This window comes from Venturia canescens, chromosome 3 (genome assembly GCF_019457755.1).
Source record: "Venturia canescens isolate UGA chromosome 3, ASM1945775v1, whole genome shotgun sequence".
Classification (NCBI taxonomy): domain Eukaryota; kingdom Metazoa; phylum Arthropoda; class Insecta; order Hymenoptera; family Ichneumonidae; genus Venturia; species Venturia canescens.
In genome coordinates this window covers 23,358,361-23,380,076 of record NC_057423.1, presented here as the reverse complement: position 1 = coordinate 23,380,076, position 21,716 = coordinate 23,358,361, and the positions used below count along the sequence as shown (strand labels likewise).

Here is a 21,716-nt window from a genome sequence, read left to right as displayed (position 1 = left end):
TAGTTCTTCTAGGAGATCGGAGTTGGTTTTAGAGGTAGGGTGAACTGCCTCTCGAATGAGCCGTGCACCGACTCTTATACCCCGTTCCCTACTCTAAAATCTCTCAAATGCCGATTTTCCCTGTTTCGGACGTGTTCTGCGCATTCTCTTGTAACGGGCTTCTCTATTGGCTCTTTGCCATGATTCGCGCCTTGTTATTGGCTGATCGCTATTATGCCCGATGCGCTGAATTCCGCTTTTAATGATTTTCAGCTTATTATTCCATTGAAATGATCAAAACGTGATGACAATTGTTATTATTTAATTTTCTGATCCCTTTTGCTTTATTATTTCATTTAATCTTGTTTCAATTGAGTTTATTCGGATAATTGAAATCAGTCACGTTCGGGTTCCTATAACCCATGAACGGTTACCCCCGCGCATGTGCCGTGAATACGCATCTCGCTCTATTTGAAATCATACAAATTTTTTAGAAGATTTAACCTTTTCTTTAATTTTCTTCGGTAGCGGCTATTTTTCCCGACATTTTGAGCCTAATTACGCTCATATTAATTCATAAAAGGATTGAAAACAATTAAAAGAATAAAATATAATTATAGTATGATTTTTCGTCAAGTGGCGCTGTTCAGAGCGTTGCCCGCCAGCTCGCTCGGGCCTTTGTATCAGTAGCCAAGATGGCCGCCGGTTGGGACGTACGCCTGACCATCGCTCCGCGATGTTTTGTGTTCGCGTAGTATTCGAGAGTTCGAGCGAATTCGGGCCGCTCCGCGGGCGTTACGTTTCAGTATATTGAGTATTGTCAGATCATGTTTGTGATTGGCATCATGGGTTGAAAAATTCATATCTGTAAGTCTACGCCGTTATTGTATATCTACGTGATCAAATATCTTGTCTGCGTATAACCATGGAGACATACAAAATTACAGTATTTTGCTTGCTTCAACATGCATCGTATCTGTCACTTTTTTTCTTAATTGTGACATTATAAGTTTCAAAAATGTGGTTCAGGTAATTTTGAAGTGTTTTTCCCCATAGCACCAAAGTCTGTATGACTGGTCCATAGCGAGTACCAATGAAATCTGTTGGTCCAGACAAACTTCACACTTTTTCTTTCTCTGATTGGAACTCAGTGGCTACATGCAGAGTTTAAAAATTTTGTACATCGACATGTGTACATCAACTTGATATCTCTGGGTATGGTAATATGATTTGAAAAGAATCCTTCAAAAAGTCATTGGAAGCACATTTATTAACCTCTAAAGGACCGGAAAGCCGATATATCGGCTCACCCTTGAAAAGTGCTCAAATTAGTATCGGGTATCATGTATCAACTATATAAAAAGTTCATATCACAGGGTGAGCCGATTTATCGGCTTTCCGGTCCTCTAGAGATTAATGAAAAATTCTATAAAAATAATAAACGAAAAATTGAAAAGTTCAAAAAAATTCAACAAAAATAAAAAACAATCGAAAAAATTCTGTAAAGAAAAATAAAAAAATTTCAAAAAAATTCATAAATATTGAAGACATTGAAAAATGTACTATCCAAGTTACATGTAGTATAAAAATGTATGATATCAATTGGAGGCCAAGTTTTTATTGATAATTTGGAATATTTATCCAACAAATTGGAAACTTTAATGAAATTCATGATAATTATTTTCACGAAAAAAGTTAATGAAAAAAAAGTCATAACGGAAGTTACGTGCAGTACTAAAATGTATTATATCAATTCGAGGTCAAGTATTTATCAGTTATTCGAAATATAATCTCCGGCGACAAATGAGCGTTGAGAATCCTTGTCGGGCTCACAACGTTTTATCAAAATTACTAAAAAATTAATGGAAATAAAATCATTAAAAATTCACATGAAAGTCATTCGTTACTTCAACAAGGTACACATTTTAAAGAATCGATTCCCCTCTGACTTTCAGGATCCCCTGGTATTATTCACAACATTCAACTTCGATTGGATCGGTACAAATTATGTTCAAATACGTCTTAAACGTACTTGTCCGGCCCATCACTTTTTATTCAAATTGCTCATTCGAAAACAAATCAGGGCTGTTCTATAATGACAAATATAATAAAATGGATAGAAATAAAAATAATATCTCCAAGTAATTTGAACTTGATTGTTCGCAAGTTCGTATAGCAATATCCACTTCTCATTTTCTTCAGTGAACACATACCATTCGGTAAGAACCAATGAAAATGAGAAATAATCAGGCGCATTACTAGAAATTTTCGAACCTACTCAGCCATGCAATGTTTTTTTTTCTATAGTCACGTACACATTTTGATAAATATCACTAGTCGAGTACGACACGTGGATTCCTGGAATTTGTAGAAAAATGATTTTGTTGTGAATTATGACTCCATATAATATAAATAGATTAATCAACTTCATCTTTCATTTTCGTTTCATTTTGACAAGAGCGATTCGAAGGAAAATTATTTTCTCGGGAATTACTGTTCCTTAATATTAACACATGCATTAACTTCGTTTTTGATTTGTTTTCGAATGAGCAATTTGAATAAAAAGTGATGGGCCGGACAAGTACGTTTAAGACGTATTTGAACATAATTTGTACCGATCCAATCGAAGTTGAATGTTGTGAATAATACCAGGGGATCCTGAAAGTCAGAGGGGAATCGATTCTTTAAAATGTGTACCTTGTTGAAGTAACGAATGACTTTCATGTGAATTTTTAATGATTTTATTTCCATTAATTTTTTAGTAATTTTGATAAAACGTTGTGAGCCCGACAAGGATTCTCAACGCTCATTTGTCGCCGGAGATTATATTTCGAATAACTGATAAATACTTGACCTCGAATTGATATAATACATTTTAGTACTGCACGTAACTTCCGTTATGACTTTTTTTTCATTAACTTTTTTCGTGAAAATAATTATCATGAATTTCATTAAAGTTTCCAATTTGTTGGATAAATATTCCAAATTATCAATAAAAACTTGGCCTCCAATTGATATCATACATTTTTATACTACATGTAACTTGGATAGTACATTTTTCAATGTCTTCAATATTTATGAATTTTTTTGAAATTTTTTTATTTTTCTTTACAGAATTTTTTCGATTGTTTTTTATTTTTGTTGAATTTTTTTGAACTTTTCAATTTTTCGTTTATTATTTTTATAGAATTTTTTTCCTGGTTCTAAATCTTTTTTCTATGTCATCCAGAAACAAGAGACCATCAATGTACTTGTCCCAACCTTTTTTCCCCTAGGGGAAGTTTATGGTTTGATATCACGCCTTTTTTCTCAAAAGTTCCTCATTTATGTTATGACGGTTATAGGATTTTAGTATAAATTTCTATGAATTATTTGCTTAGTACATTTTTATAGATTCCATTCTCATACGAACATTTTTTATGGGATAATCTTTTTCATGAAATTATCAGCAAATAAGGGACCATCAATGTACTTTTCCCAATCTTATTTTCCCTAGGTATGATGTTCGGATTATAAAGTTGGTTTCCACCATAAAAGACCAATTTTTCGTAAAAATTGTAGTGAAAATATTTCGTCACAAGTCTGCTCTTGAACTTTGGCGATTTTTTTCCTTATACTCTAATATGTTATGCCTATTAGGAACTCAACAGCATGGAGGAATCCGGGATGAGGCCCGCGAAATGAATTTCGGTTTATAATGTTTGTTTCCACGTAAAAGACCAATTTTTCTTCAAAATTGTACTGAAAATATTTCGGCACTGGTTTGGTCTTGGACTTTGGTGATTTTTCTCCTTGTCTTCTAATATGTTTTGTCTATTGGGAATCCAAGAGCATGAAGAAATGCGTGTTGTGGGCCATAATATGATTTTCGGCTTATAACGTTGGTTTCCACGAAATAAGATCTATTTTTCGTTAAAATTGTACTGGAAATATTTCGTCACAGGTCTGTCTTTGGACTTTGGCGATTTTTTTCCTTGTACTCTAATATGTTTCGTCTATTTGGAACCCAAGAGCATGGGGAAAAGTGTGTTGCGGGCCGAGATATGATTTTCGGCCTATAATGTGGGTTTCCACGAAAAACAACAAATTTCTCGTCAACATTGTACAGAAAATATTCCGTCACAGGTCTGTCCATGGAGTTGGGCTATTTTTTTTCTTCTACTCTAATTTGCTATGCTTATTGGGAACCCAAGAGAGTGGTAGAAAGCGGGTTGGGGCCGAGATATAATTTTCGGCTTATAACGTTGGTTTCCACGAAAAAGGACCTATTTTTCGTCAAAATTGTACTGAAAATATTTCGTCACCTGTCTGTCCTTGGCCTTTGGCGATTTTTTCCAAGTCTTCATCCCAAGAAAGAACTGATGTAAAGATTTCCTTAATAGAACAGATTTTATTTATCCCTTTTCTTCAAAATTCAAATGAAAGATAGATCAAATTCAAGACACGAAAAATCCAACAGATTTGCCCATTTTAAATGTCGCTTTTGCATTCTGAATCTAGAGATTTCATTTCATCCAAAACGTGCCCTCAATGAAATATATTTCCAAAGTTTGTAAGTGGCCGCTGAGGTCTAATTATCCACAGTTTGATAGTTGCTGAAAAAAAGTACCCGAAAACTTCTAACATTTATTATGCCAGAACTCAAAGCAGCAAAAAAAACTAAGCGAACTTAATTCAACAAAGCAACAGAATTCAAAAACGTTTAAGGTACCTGCATTGGTTTTGGAGAAAAACCATTTCAGGACAATTCAGAAATTAATTTAGAAATTCGAAAACTCACAATGGAGTAGAAAAAGGAAAATTGAAGTATCTAGAAATGCGGAAGACTTTTGTGATGAATTTTCTAGATTACATGATACGGTTGGAGGAAATGATTTGAATGATTGGCACACATGCTGCAACACAGAAATATCAAAGTTTGGAAGTATTCGCTGTATATCAGTCATACAAACTTCAATACTATTTGAAAAGGAACACTTAAAAACTTGCCGAACCAAGTTCCATTGCATATTACCATAATCAAAGATAAGGGGTGATCCGTCGCATATATATTTATCCACAGAAATTTCAGAGTTCGCAGGTATCTGCTGCGGTTCAATGTATCTGCGCAATGAGCTTCGAAGACAGCAATTTCAAATCTATCCATAAATGAGCAACTGAAGACTTTTATAATCAATTTTTTACTTCATATAGATGTTACAGTTAGAGTCAAAATGTAAAATGAATGGCACAGTATTTGAATTGTATAGTTTGCAGATTTTTGCAGTATTTTAATGATCCGAATCTACAGCATTATAATGAAAAGTTGTCAAAAGTCATGATGTTACATTAAAATGACATAGCGCACATTGCATTCAGCAATTCTGTAAGTTTCTGGGGATGTTGGTAGGCATCATATTTGATCGCATCCAAAACTGAGCAACAGTAGACTTATCGGAATGAATTTTTTTTATAATAATTCCATATTTGTAGTTTGCAAAGTGGAAATACTTAACATACATGTCATTCTATAAGTTTTGTTATCAAAATTTGTGTTTGCATACCGCATTCCTAAGATACGACTTTTCATATCATTAGCAAAAAAAGCATCCAAAGGCTTTCTGGAAAAGTTTCCAAATTTATCACTCGACAGACCTAATGGGAAAAGAATAACTACACACTATACCAAGACCAGATTTTTTTTTGAAAATCTGATTTACAAAATGTGCAATTCAAGATCATGGTTAGAAACCTCTCGAATCATGTTACCACAATCATCATGAAGGAGTAGAAAATCATAGAACACATATTAGGGAACGAATTAATAATATGAATCGATCCGCTGCAAACTGAGCGGGTGAAAACAAGGATCGGAGAGGGCAGAGCCAAACTGAATATCAAGCAAAATATGGGGATGTTTAAAAATAATCACGACACAAGAAATAAATTAGAAAATATTTATTCAATTAAAGTTTCTAATATCATTCTAACAGTTGCGTGTATTTTTGTTCTATTTATTCGTATATATAACCTATGTACACATGATATATAACCACGCCACTGACAATTTATTCGCACTGGACAATATTTCTCGTACTCTGGTTTAATTGAAGGATTATTTCAGTTAACACTTATTTCCAATCGAACGAAATAATGAAATCTTGAAAAGTTTCGTTGACATATATGCATCGCGCATTTTTTATGTTCTTTTTCACACACACATCACAGACTACATTTACGCGGCCGCTTTGATACCGGTTTAATATATCACAAATAACAAAATAAATAGTAATATGCACTTCTTTAGATGACGAAAATTATTTTTTTATTGATCCCGCACGCACTTCGTAATGTCGAAACTCTGTTCATACGATCAAAAACTGACACATGGTTTGTACATATATATATGTATATCGGTCGAATTTATGACTGCTGATACCAGCTGTGCTGCGCCGTGTGCTACGTTCTGAAGTTGACGTTAGATTTCCAATCATCAACAACTAATTTCAACAACCAATCACAACGTCTAAAAATGGATGTCGTCAGATCCAACGAATCAGAAACTCGAGAGCATCAAAGTGCCTTTGATGGTGTTTATAAATACAGACGCATAAATTCTTGAATGTGTTGGTAACTTTTGCATAATCTTGAGCCCGTGCAAAGTTTTTTCTCAGCAATTACAACACCGATCATGCTGATTTAGGGCGGAATCGAAAGAGAATTACTCAATTGGCTTAAACTTCAATTTTCAAGTTGCTAAATGGCTCCTGAGCTTCGTAATTCAATAAAATCACATGCCAATTTTACCCCCACCACGGCGAATCGTTTTATTCAGAGAAAGTATAGTCTCGGCGAGAGTCTCGGGCCAGCAGACGACAGGGCTGTCAATGTACTTGTCCCGAGACTCTACCGAGTCTCTTGATAAACATTTCTGGCATTAGAGTTCAATACACATATCTGAAAATTGCGAATTCCGGGGGACTTGGTGAGCATTATATACATTTTTTTCTCTCTTCTTCTGTCAAATTTTACGGAAAATCAATCAAAAAATTCGTTTCATTGAAAAATCTTCATATCTTTTTTATTCACAACGATTTCATCAAAAAAATTGAAAATAAAATTTATGAATGACGGGGGAAAATTCCACAATAATACAAAATATTTATAAACGTTACGGAAAATGATTTTAATCCCACAAATTTGTGGGCACATTCGGAATCGTTGAAAAATTGGGAGGATGACGTCAAACATTCGAAGAATATCAAACTGTTATAAATTACACAAAACTTGATGAAAATCATTGGATAAATTATTTTTAAACATCATAATAGAAACATTGAAAAACTTTCGAAAACCTTATTCAAAAATTTAGAACTACCACAGAAAAAAGATTTGATATCAAGCCGCAAAAATCCTCTCACGGAGAAAAAAAATTTGTACAAATACATTGATGATCCCTCGTTTTCGAATTATACCACGAAAAATGTAAACAAAAATTCTCATACCTTGGAATAAAAATTATTTTAAACCCTGAAAAATATTCAAATACATTACAATAGCGCAGCATTAGTGAATGATATTATCAAGAGACGCGGTAGCGGCTCCACGCCAAGTATTAAAAGGAAAAACTGCAGCGCAAAAGAAAAGCCAGCGCGAGCCCTGCCGCTACTCTTATATACGCGAATATGCCGGTTTTATGACGTCACAGAAACTACTAATATACCCGTGGGATGCAGTGATTAGACGTGATTCCACGCTTCAGCGATCGGATCAAGACTGAGGAATCAATCATGGAGATCGATGAAGAAGCCCCGCGCACATATGCGGTGTGCTTCCCCGGTCCCGTGCTAATTGCTGCCCAGGAGGTGGCGACGTCCCCGTAAGCGCGTGAAACGAGCACCCCGCTGCTCTAATTGCACGCGCTCAAAATGTCCGAACCCGAGAACTGGCGACGCCAGCGGTGGGGCGCGAGAGCCCGGCCCGAATTCACTCGCGTTACCGTCGAGGCCTCGCTCAATCCTGAACAAGCGTTTAAATCCATAAAAAATGACATCAAAGGTATAGTAATTTGTTACACTATGGTGGCAGAGACTTGGAAGAAAATCAATTCTTCTCAGACTTTCAGGATTCCCTGGTATTATTCACAAGATTCGACGTCGATTTTAGATCGGTACAAATTATGTTTAAATATGTATTAAAAGTACTTGTATATTACAGGACAACTCATTTCCATTTTATTAAATTGGTGCAATTAAGTGAAAAATATTTGGAGATAACTTCCTAAATATCCGCTGCATGAATGTAAGTGCTCCCTCAGTTCTCGAAAAGCCCTGATTTTTATTTGAATGAATAGTGATGGGCCGGACGAGTATTTTTAACTCATATTTAAAAATAAATTTTATCGATCCAATCGACGTCGAATATTGCGAATAATACCAGAAGTTCCTAAAAGTCTGAAAAGAATCGATTTTCTTATAAGTCTCTGCCACTATAGAGTAAGAAATGACTAGCTTGCATGTGATTTTTTTGGATTTAAAAGCTTCTTAGGCCAATTTAATAATGTCAAAATTTGAAGTTACTCATAAATTACTTGTCCTTCGATTGATATCATAAATTTTAGTGCTGCACGTAACTCAAATGGTAACTTTTTTCAATTGATTAGAAAATACTTGGCCTCGAATTGATATAATAAATTTTAATGCTGCACGTAAATTAGATGGATTTTTTTAAATTGATTTAGCTGTTCGAATCAAATAAGAAGAATGAGGCATCGGTTTCCAAAATGATTTCAAGCGCGATTTTTCGGTTTGTTTATTTTTTACTTGTTATTTGATACTTTCGACACTTGAAAAAATAGATACAGAATAGTTTTTTTTTTAAACATAATGCTTTTTCAAGATTTGTGAAATTTTTTTCGAATTGTTCTGTATTTTTTTTTATAAAATAATTTTTTTGACAATTTGTTAAAAAAATTTTTTTTAAAGTTGGAATTATCAGCAAACGAGGGACCATCAATGTACTTGTCCCAACCTTTTTTTTCCTAGGGTAGTAGCTTTTGCATAATCTTGAGCCTGTGCAAAGTTTTTTCTCAGCAATTACGCTACTGATCGTATTGGTTTCGGGCTCATTCGAAAGGGATTTTGAAAATTAGTCTCCAAACTAATTTTCGCTTAACAAAACATCTCTTGAGCTCCGCAATTCTAGAAAATGACATGCCAGTTTTACCCCCACCACCGCGAATCGTTTTATTCAGAGAAAAGATAGTCTCGGCGAGAGCCTCAGGCCAGCAAACGACAGGGCTGTCATGTACTTGTCCCGATACTCTATCGAGTCTCTTGATATGGTTAATTGACAGAACGTTTTGGATCAATTGAAAAATTTCCAATTGGCAATATCTCCTGCATTCAATGGAAATTGGTTGGTCAATTGGCTGTATCTCCTCCACGAATTGGAAATTTTTCGTCAATTGGTAATATCTCCTCCATCAATTGGAAATTGGTCGGTCATTTGACAATATTTTCTCAACCAGTTGGAAATTTTTCGTCAATTGGTAGTATCTTCTCCATTAACTAGAAATTGGTTGATCAATTGACAATGTAATTTGTAATAATTAATGATTTTTAATCAATCGATAATAACAATGTTTGCAATGTGCATTTTTGATCAGTTTAAAAATGAGAAATGAAAAATTTTTTTTGCCGATCTCTGGCTCAAACACGGTTTGGTACGCCGGTAAAAAAATTTCCGTGTTTCTGGTCTATTACCTACATTGTTATATACGATTTTTTCTCCGCTTCGTAATGCATTTTAATTGATTATCTTACTAATTGGAACTCAAAATTCAAATTGCTAATCAATATGAATATTTAAAGGTCGCTCGAAACAGAAAAATTTAAGTATACAAAAATTAAAATGAATTTTAAGCGACCTTTTAAAATGAATATTTTGAGTTTAAAATTTCAGAAACTCATTGGTTTTTTCAGTACAAAATTTCGCTGTATTGAGCAAGAAAATTTTTAAAATAAAGAAGTCAAATTTTGGATATTTTTGGAATTTATAAAAATCTTGAGCGACCTTTAAAAAAAATTTTTTTGAGCTGATTTTTGGAGGGGGCTCTTGAAACATGATAAATTAACATATTTTCATAGGAGACCCTGAAAAAAAAATAGTCTATTTTTTTGCGCCATCCTAATATAGATAGGGTAATATGGGGCAAAATGGATACATAGGGCAAAACGGACACAGTGTCCATTTTGCTCCATAAAGTTGAATTCCGGGGCAAAACGGACTTTCCCAAAACTGAAATTTCATAAAATGCATAAAATTTTTTTTTCGGTTCCAAATCATGTCCTGACCATAAATCATGGTAAATTGTTGAATTTCACGGTAACATCCCCAAAAAATTCAAGTTTCAGAGCAAAATAGATCCCCAACTACTTTCTCACTATCTATTCGCTTTTTTGACTTATTTTTAAAAACCACAATAGTAATCAAAGTACGAATAAGGAAAAAAGGTTTTTTATTACTCATAGTTGACATTTTCGTCTTCAACAATTGTACACAAGGTGTGTGCCCATTTTTTACATGTTACACAGGAAATCCAATCTTCGGAGGACGACGAATATATAACCCTTCGCAAAAAATGCAAGAAACGTCTTCAAAAGACGAGGACATTAGAAATTCCGGAAACTAGGACCATGAATCATTGGTGGGACTCCGATATAGTGCGAACACCAAATATACCCTAACACGATGGACCCAAAGTTGATTTTTTGCATACCTCAAAAACATGACAGAAATGGGATATAAGATTTGACTCATTTTTTTTCATTTACATCCAAGGAATGGAGCCTGAGCGGTCCCATTTCTTTTCCCATATTACCGAGTTGACATTCTGTTCGATAAGAGTCGCTTGGAACGGCTGTATTTCGAAAAATGTCGGTTTTTCGATTTTTATGCTTCTGAGGGGCTGTGTCCGTTTTGCCCTGAAATTTTTTTTTTACAAAATTCGGGAAACAAGGACTGGGCATCAATTTTGGGACTCAAAAATAGTTGAAAGACCATATCAATGAAACTTGCTCATCAATGAAACTTGCTTAAATCCTTAAGTGTCCATTTTTCCCTAAATTACCCTATATATTGTACATTCATAGAGTCATGCTTTGAAACGATGATTAAGCTCGAAAGTAGGTTATGTTTCAGTTTTATTTTCGAAGAATAATATATTTGAGAACTCGGAGAGTTTCGATCACACCATTGACACTTTTCACATCGAAGTTACTAGGACGACCAGTTTTCATAATATTATGACACCACACCATCATTTAAAATAAATAAATAATAAAATAATAGATATTATATGCACTTCACTAGACGACGAATTTTTTTTAAATTTATACCGAGTTTCGTTAGTTTTCGTTATGTCAAAACTGCTTTTGTTCATTAATAACATACCGCACTTCGTTATGTCCGGAATAACGTTTGTTATAAATATATAAACTTTCGTAGAGTCTGAACGTGGTCGGTCAGCTAAAGTGCTAAACGTTAGGCCCGCTACACACGGTCAATAACATTGCGCAATATAGGTGATTGCATAATATTATTGAACGTGTAGATGTAGTATTGAAATATTGCGCAATTGCAATCATTGAATAGAAGTATGAGCGATCTTAAATTTATGGCCCGCTACACTCCATACAAATTTATCGTGCAATATTATAGTGCAACATTATTGACTGTGTGTAGCAGGCCTTATAGAGCTTGAACGTGGCCGGTGAGCTGGATTGAGCCGAGATCGGAGAGCCAATCAGAATGCGTTGAGACACAACTCTACTACCAGTAACCTACGTCGAACGCGTATACGTATACGTCAAATCTGTGATGTGTTAATAACTTTTGCATAATCTTGAGCCCGTGCAAAGTTTTTTCTCAGCAAATACGCCACCGAGCATGCTGATTTTGGGCTCATTCGACAGAGAACTTCTTAATTAGCTAAAAGTTCAATTTTCAAAGCCGTACATAACTCATGAGCTTCGCAATTAAAGAAAATCACATGCCAATTTTACCCCCACCATCGCGAATCGTTTTATTCAGAGAAAGTATAGTTGCGGCGAGAGCCTCGGGCCAGCAGACAACAGGTCTGTCAATGTACTTGTCCCAAAACTCTACCGAGTCTCTTGATACATTTAATGAGGTAGTGCACATTTTATTTGATTAATACGACGCAAATTATGATCGCTAAACACGATTTTAGACATGATGAGGGCAACGCATTCTCCCGCGGAGGGGTAGCAGAATGTAAAAATGTATGTATAGTGGAAGAAATTTTCAATCGTGAAATTATGGCTCCTTATTTTTACAACTGTTAAACCAAATCCTATCATCTCATAATGTAGTTGTACTTCCGTTTTTTTTTCACCGGATCAATCTTCTGCCAACGGTGACCACTTCAACTTTACAAGTCAGGGGAAATTAACTAATCTCGAATACAGATACGCTGCCTGTATTACCTCGCTTCGACAAGCCTATAAAGTATATAGTTGGATTTGAACATCGGAATACCATCTGAAATAACCGAGCACATAAGTAAGGTTCTGTCTGATGGTTATTTATCACTACCATTAAGAATGTTTCTGAAGCCATGTCAATATCAACTTTATATATGATGTGAGTATAACTTTCTTTTTAATTCTTCCACTCATTTTATAATATATGATTTTTTTCAATATGGTTTTTATATCGCCCTAAATTCCATTGAAGCATAATTTATTTGATCGATTATGATCAAATTCATCATTCCATCGTGACTTTCCTCATTGACCATCCTCATTAACCTAATGAGCCATGAACTTGATTAAATTAATGACAACCTAGGGAAAAAAAGGTTAGGACAAGTACATTGATGGTCTCTTGTTTCTGAATGACATAGAAAAAAGACTCAGCACCAGGAAAAAAATTCTATAGAAATAATAAACGAAAAATTGAAAAGTTCAAAAAAATTCAACAAAAATATAAAACAATCGAAAAAAATTCTGTATAGAAAAATAAAAAATTTTCAAAAAAAATCATATATATTGAACAAATTGAAAAATGTACTATCCACGTTACATGCAGTATAAAAATGTATGATATCAATTGGAGGCCAAGTTTTTATTGATAATGTGGAATATTTATCGAACAAATTGGAAACGTTAATGAAATTCATGATAATTATTTTCACGAAAAAAGTTAATGAAAAATAAGTTATAACGGAAGTTACGTGCAGTACTAAAATGAATTATATCAATTCGAGGTCAAGTATTTATCAGTTATTCAAAATATAATTTCCGGCGACAAATGAGCGTTGAGAATCCTAGTCGGGCTCACAACGTTTTATCAAAATTACTAAAAAATTAATGGAAATAAAATCATTAAAAATTCACATGAAAGTCATTCGTTACTTCAACAAGGTACACACTTTAAAGAATCGATTCCCCTCCGACTTTCAGGATCCCCTGGTATTATTCACAACATTCAACTTCGATTGGATCGGTACAAATTATGTTCAAATACGTCTTAAACGTACTTGTCCGGCCCATCACTTTTTATTCAAATTGCTCATTCGAAAACAAATCAAAAACGAAGTTAATGCATGTGTTAATATTAAGGAACAGTACTTCCCGAGAAAATAATTTTCCTTCGAATCACTCTTGTCAAAATGAAACGAAAATGAAAGATGAAATTGATTAATCTATTTATATTATATGGAGTCATAATTCACAACAAAATCATTTATCTCCAAATTCCAGGAATCCACGTGTCGTACTCGACTAGTGATATTTATCAAAATGTGTACGTGACTATAGAAAAAAAAACATTGCATGGCTAAGTAGGTTCGAAAATTTCTAGTAATGAGCCTGATTATTTCTCATTTTCATTGGTTCTTACCGAATGGCATATGTTCACTGAAGAACATATGCCATTCGGAAAAAACAATCAAGTTCACAGAAGAAAACATCACAGAAAAAACAAACAAGTTCAAATTACTTGGAGATATTATTTCTATTTCTATCCATTTTATTATATTTGTCATTATATAACAGCCCTAATTTGTTTTCGAATGAGCAATTTGAATAAAAAGTGATGGGCCGGACAAGTACGTTTAAGACGTATTTGAACATAATTTGTACCGATCCAATCGAAGTTGAATGTTGTGAATAATACCAGGGGATCCTGAAAGTCGGAGGGGAATCGATTCTTTAAAGTGTGTACCTTGTTGAAGTAACGAATGACTTTCATGTGAATTTTTAATGATTTTATTTCCATTAATTTTTTAGTAATTTTGATAAAACGTTGTGAGCCCGACTAGGATTCTCAACGCTCATTTGTCGCCGGAAATTATATTTTGAATAACTGATAAATACTTGACCTCGAATTGATATAATTCATTTTAGTACTGCACGTAACTTCCGTTATAACTTATTTTTCATTAACTTTTTTCGTGAAAATAATTATCATGAATTTCATTAACGTTTCCAATTTGTTCGATAAATATTCCACATTATCAATAAAAACTTGGCCTCCAATTGATATCATACATTTTTATACTGCATGTAACGTGGATAGTACATTTTTCAATTTGTTCAATATATATGATTTTTTTTGAAAATTTTTTATTTTTCTATACAGAATTTGTTTCGATTGTTTTATATTTTTGTTGAATTTTTTTGAACTTTTCAATTTTTCGTTTATTATTTCTATAGAATTTTTTTCCTGGTGCTGAGTCTTTTTTCTATGTCATTCAGAAACAAGAGACCATCAATGTACTTGTCCTAACCTGTTTTTCCCTAGGGGAAGTTTATGGTTTGATATCACGCCTTTTTTCTCAAAAGTTCCTCATATTATATATAACCTATACTCCTATAACCGTCATGTTGTGACGGTTATAGCATTTTAGTATAAATTTCTATGAACTATTTGCTTAGTACATTTTTATAGATTCCATTCTCATACGAACATTTTTTATGGGATCATCTTTTTCATGAAATTATCAGCAAATAAGGGACCATCAATGTACTTTTCCTAATCTTATTTTTCCTGGGTATGATGTTCGGCTTATAAAGTTGGTTTCCACCATAAAAGACCAATTTTTCGTAAAAATTATAGTGAAAATATTTCGTCACAAGTCTGCCTTTGAACTTTGGCGATTTTTTTCCTTATACTCTAATATGTTATGACGATTAGGAACTCAACAGCATGAAGGAATCCGGGATGAGGCCCGAGAAATGAATTTCGGTTTATGATGTTGGTTTCCACGTAAAAGACCAATTTTTCTTCAAAATTGTACTGAAAATATTTCGGCACTGGTTTGGTCTTGGACTTCGGTGATTTTTCTCTTTGTCTCCTAATATGTTTTGTGTAATAGGAACCCAAGAGAGTGAAGAAAGGCGTCTCGTGGGCTGTAATATGATTTTCGGCTTATAACGTTGGTTTCCGCGACAAAAGATCTATTTTTCGTCAAAATTGTACTGGAAATATTTCGTCACCCGTCTGTCCTTGGCCTTTGGCGATTTTTTCCAAATCTTCATACCAAGAAAGAACTGACGTAAAGATTTCCTTAATAGAACAGATTTTATTTATCCCTTTTATTCAAAATTCAAATGAAAGATAGATCAAAATCAAGACACGAAAAATCGAACAGATTTGCCTACATTAAATGTCGATTTTGCATTCTGAATCTAGAGATTTCATTTCATCCAAAACGTGCCCCCAATGAAATATATTTCCAAATTTTGCAAGTGGCCGCTGAGGTCCAATTATCCACAGCTTGATAGTTGCTGAAAAAAAGTACCCAAAAACTTCTAACATTTATTAAGCCAGAACTCAAAGCAGCAAAAAAAAACTAAGCGAACTTAATTCAACAGAGCAACAGAATTCAAAGACGTTTAAGGTACCTGCATTGGTTTTGGAGGAAAACCGTTTCAGGACAATTCAGAAATGAATTTAGAAATTCGAAAACTCACAATGGAGTAGAAAAAGGAAAATTGAAGTATTTAGAAAAGCGAAAGACTTTTGTGATGAATTTTCTAGATTACATGATACGGTTGGAGTAAATGATTTGAATGATTGGCACACACGCTGCAACACAGAAATATCAAAGTTTGGAAGTATTCGCTGTATATCAGTCATACAAACTTCAACACTATTTGAAAAGGAACACTTAAAAACTTGCCGAACCAAGTTCCATTTACATATTACCATAATCAAAGATAAGGGGTGATCCGTCGCATATATATTTATCCACAGAAATTTCAGAGTTCGCAGGTATCTGCTGTGGTTCAATGTATCTGCGCAATGAGCTTCGAAGACAGCAATTTTAAATCTACCCATAAATGAGCAACTGAAGACTTTTATAATGAATTTTTTACTTCATATAGATGTTACAGTTAGAGTCAAAATGTAAAATGAATGGCACAGTATTTAAATTGTATAGAATGCAGATTTTTGCAGTATTTTAATGATCCGAATCTACAGCATTATAATGAAAAGTTGTCAAAAGTCATGATGTTACATTAAAATGACATAGCGCACATTGCATTCAGCAATTCTGTAAGTTTCTGGGCATGTTGGTAGGCATTATATTTGATCGCATCCAAAACTGAGCAACAGTAGACTTATCGGAATGAATTTTTATTATAATAATTCCATATTTGTAGTTTGCAAAGTGGAAATACTCAACATACATGTCATTCTATAAGTTTTGTTATCAAAATTTGTGTTTGCATACCACATTCCTAAGATACGACTTTTCATATCATCTGCAAAAAAAGCATCCAAAGACTTTTTGGAACAAGTTTCAAACTTTATTACTCGACCGACCAGGTGGAAAAAGAATAACTACACTTATATCAAGACCAGAAACTGTTTTGAGAATCTGATGTAAAAAATGTGCGATTGATGATCATAGTTGGAAACCTCCTGAATCACGTTACCACAATCAGCATGAAGAAGTAGTAGAAAATCAGAGGACACATCTCAAGCAACGAATTAATAATACGTATCGATCCGCTGCAAACAATGGAATAAAAAACAAGGATCGGAAAGAGCAGAGCCAAACTCAATAGGAAGCAAAATATGGGAATATTCAAAAATAATGATGACACAAGAAATAAATTAGAAAACATTTATTCAATTGGAGTTTCTCACATTATATACTAACAGTTCCGTGTGTTCTTGTTTTATTAATTATCAACCATAATATTTCAGATCGCAAAAAGAAATCTTGACACATTATAGATTGACGAACATTTGTCCTTACAACTTCCAGACCTATTTTTGATAAACTGATTTGCCTTATTTATATTATTATTCACTAACTGTGCGAACGTTTGTCACATTTGTCCCGCACTATTCGTAACGTCAGACTCCGGCCGGTTCGTTACGACACAGCTATCAAAGGGAACTCGCATATATAACCTACATTATTACACATGATATATAATCACGCAACCGACGATATATTTACACTTGAAAATATTCCGCGCACTCTGGTTTAATTGAAAGATTATCTCAGTTGACACTTATTTCCAATCGAACGAAATAATGAAATATTTAAAAGTTTCGTTGACATAAGCATCGCGCATTTTTTTATATTTTTCATTTTCACACACAGATCACAGTCTATATTAACGCGGCCGCTTTTATACCGGTTTAGTATACCATAAATTTTGACAAAATAAATATTAGTATACACTTTGTTAGATGACGCGAAAATTATTTTTATTTTCCCGCACGCACTTCCTAACATCATAACCCCAAACGTCAACACGACGTGAAACTTCGGCTGGTGACTTTCGAGTGATTAGTGATTTCGAGCTCTCGAGCTCCTCAGCTTTCCGCCAAACTTCCTTGCTCTTTTTATTGAATGTCATTGGCTCAAAAATTCTCTCACCCTTCATTGGTTGCAGCAAAATTTCTCTCACCAGGGATTGGTGATCATGGGGGCCAAGGGGCCTATGTTTGTAGCGGTTGGAGTACGCGTATACAGATGCGTCAAATCCTGAATGTGTTAGTAACTTTTGCATAATCTTAAGCCCGTGCAAAGTTTTTTCTCAGAAATTACGACACTGATCATGCTGATTTTGGGTTCATTCGACAGAGAACTTCTTAATTAGCTAAAAGTTCAATTTTCAAAGCCGTACATAACTCATGAGTTTCGTAATTTAAGAAAATCACAAGCGAATTTTACCCCCACCACCGCGAATCGTTTTATTCAGAGAAAGTATAGTCTCGGCGAGAGCCTCAGGCCAGCAGACGACAGGGCTGTCAATGTACTTGTCCCGAGACTCTACCGAGTCTCTTGATGGTCTAGTATTATACAACTTGATGTTTGTTAAATATGTTTATGTTTGTATTGCCAAATTCAAAAAGAAATTATATCCCCATAAAAAACTTTTTAAAAGTAAAAAAAATTACACCAAGTATAAAAAGTGCAGCCTTGTTTATAATAATATTTATTATATTTTTCCCTCTAATTATTTATTCCGTTTCTTTGGTAAAATATAATCATATCAATATACTCAAGCCAAGTACTAGTGATGTTTTTTTTTTTATTATTTGAATTACAAATTAAAAAAAAAAAACTCAAGCTTTTGAACAAAAACTTGGCGTGCATGGTTTTTCAAACTAATAAGTGTTCAAATTAATTTCCGTAAATAAACTCCTCATAAGCCTGTGCTAGCAGCGACTTTATAGAGCTTTCTATTCCATTTAAATAAACGTTAAATTCAGAAAAATGAAAGTTGAATACAAAATATAGTATAGTAAAAACGAAAGTAATCAAATATCATATGATAAGAAAAAACTCCCTTCAAATATAAGCAGAAGTTTGAATATCCAAAAAAAACTAATAAACTTGTTTCAATCGGCGTACTATTTAGTCCTTAGATTTAAAAAATCACAGACACGAGGTTAGATGCATGTATACACGTGTACCTATGTATGCAATTGAATTAAAGTCATTTTCAATTTGCCTCCGATACAGGGTAATGGAAAGCATCCTCACCCAACTCATTTGGATTGGAAGGAGCAAGAGCAACAAAAAGAATGTAAAATAGCCAAATTCGAGAAACCAGTGTACATGGTTTATTTGGGTGTATACTTCGGTCTATTTTGAACAATGAGAGGATTGGGAGACGAAAGAAAAACAAGAAGAACCTAAAATAGCAAAAATTTGAATACTGGTGTGCATTGTTCATTTAGGTACATTTTGAAAAACCATGCACGCCGAGTTTTTGTTTAAAAGTTTGAGTTTTTTTTCTAAATGTGTAATGCAAATAATAAAAAGCAAACATCACTAGTACTTAGCTTGATTAAATTGATATGATTATATTTTTCCAAAGAAACAGAATAAATAATTAGAGAGAAGAATATAATAAATATTATTATAAACAAGGTTGCACTTTTTAATACTTGACGTAATTTTTTTACTTATAAAAAGTTTTTTATGGGGTACACTGACACTCGTCTTTCGATCAAAATTATGTCTATTGTTACGTGCTATATCTTTTTTAAATGTCTGCTGTGCTACCGTGCTACGTTCTGATGTTGTTGTCAGAATTTCAATCATCAACAACCAATTTCAACAACCAATGATAACATCTAAAAATCATCAGATCCAACTAATCAGAAACTCGAGAGCATCAAAGTACCTTTGATGGTATTATAATATACAGACACAGAATTTATTAATTAGTCTCCAGTTCAATTTTCAAAGCCTCAGATGACTCAGAAGTTTCGTAATTCAAAAAAATCACTTGCCAAATTTACCCCCACCACCGTGAATCGTTTTATTCAAAGAAAGTATACTCGGCGAGAGCCTCGGGCTAGTAGCAGATGACAGGGCTGTCAATGTACTTGTCCTGAGAGTCTACCGAGTCTTTTGATACATTCCGGGCATAAGAAATCTGCTTTAATGCGTAATTACTTTATAATTAAGTAGAAGAAAATTTTGAAAAAAATTGTGTTTTTGCATTTGATGTTGAAGAACATTATCACCAAATTTGATAAATTTCTTAATATTTAAATTTCTGTACCGAAACTCCTTAAAGCAAAATATTATTCGAATTTTTACTTTTATCACCACATATATTGAAAGAAATCATTACCAGGATTATTTGCGACCATTCGAATTATAGTGAACCCGTTGTTAGGCACGGCATAAGTATCTTTAGATGGTGGACGTGAAAGATGCCTTTCCATCTTTCCATCCTGATCAAGCTGCTTGGCTATGTCGACATCGATGCTCGTGATATTATACTCAGAGGCACACCCTTGACCAATTATGTAGAAAGAATGACCGTGCAAATGGAAAGGATGCGACATTCCAGGAATTTGAGCTGAAAGTGAGAATAGTGAAATTTTATATTAAATTGACAATCGGACTACAATGTGGATCATTTTCAACTCCCGACTGCTCGCACGGGCAAAAAGCCGGGAGTTATGCGTTTGACCACGATCAGCTGATTTTTATAAATTTTTCATGCAGAATGTTTATCCAAACTGCAAAACATCACTTACCAATTTTGAAATGTGAGGGGTTCTCTGTTGAACCGGCCACTTTTTTTCGACCATCTCAGATCTAACCCATAACTGGTTATATCAAAGTACTACTAAAAAGCACTATATGTGAATTTTTTCAGATATTTAAATTCATAAATTTAGAAAATACCGTTCCTTTCGAATGAATATATTTCGAAAACTTTACGTAACTGAAAAAAAATATTATCACATAAAAGTTGTAATGTCGTGTTAGCTTTCGAGCGGATGACTCAAAATAATTTTTACGTTCTGGTAACGATGTTTTTTTACGGGAAAAGGCGGGAATAAAAGGAAAATAAAAAAAATGAAATCACACAAATTAATTTTTTTATACCGGTACCTCGATCTGGCGATTTTTTCACGAGATCATCAAACATACTGAAAGACTCTGTAATTTTTTCAGTCAAAAACGACTGGCTGTTTTTGAATTAAAAAAAAATAATTTTTGTGATTTAATTTTTTTTACCCTAGAACCTCGATCCGTGCCACTCTGGCAATTTTTTTGCGATATCGTCAGACATATTGGAAAAAAGTGATTTTTTCAGCCAGAAAAAAATAGCTGTGTCTGAATAAAAAAAAAATTCCCCCTTCTATCGGTAAAAAAATCATCGTTACAAGAACGGAAAAATTAATTCGAGTCGTCCGCTCGAAAGCTAACACGAAACTACAACTATTATGTGATAACATTTTTTTTCAGTTACTTCAAGTTTCCGAGATATATTCATTTGAAAAAAACGGTATTCTCTAAAATTATGAATTTAATAATCTGAAAAAATTTACATAGAGGGTTTTTTAGTAGTACTTTGATATAACGAGTTATGGGTTAGATATGAGATGGTCGAAAAAAAAAGTGGCTGGTTCGACAGAGAATTCCTCATATAGCGGTTTGTTGAATTTTACTTAGAAATTTCACAACTCTACAGATATTAAAAATCTCAAAAATTCCCCTAGGAAAAAAAAGGTTGGGACAAGTCATTCATGGTCCCTTGTTTCCTGGTCATGTCACGAAAAGTATAAAAAAAATTATAAAATCAAGTGTAAATAGTTTCAACAGAAAAATTCGAAAAAAATTTCACACCGATGCCCCATTCTTTTTATTTTATTCTAAAAGGTAAATCAATTAACAAAAAATTCCATCTAAGTTACGTGCAGCATTAAAATTTATGATATCGATTCGAAGC

The 21,716-nt window shown here is 33.7% G+C and overlaps 1 protein-coding gene across 3 annotated transcripts in view; it reads right to left on the bottom strand.

The window, feature by feature from the left end:
- The window catches only part of LOC122407504 (laccase-2-like), a 577,870-nt gene that overhangs the window by 110,842 nt on the left and 445,312 nt on the right, over positions 1-21,716 (bottom strand). For 2 of the 3 annotated variants that reach the window (XM_043413765.1, XM_043413763.1), the window contains one exon: positions 20,103-20,333. In XM_043413765.1, the coding sequence (XP_043269700.1) occupies positions 20,103-20,333 (231 nt within the window). Of the gene's footprint in view, positions 1-7,852; positions 7,978-20,102; positions 20,334-21,716 lie in introns of those variants that run through there. The other variant, XM_043413764.1, reaches the window with a different exon arrangement.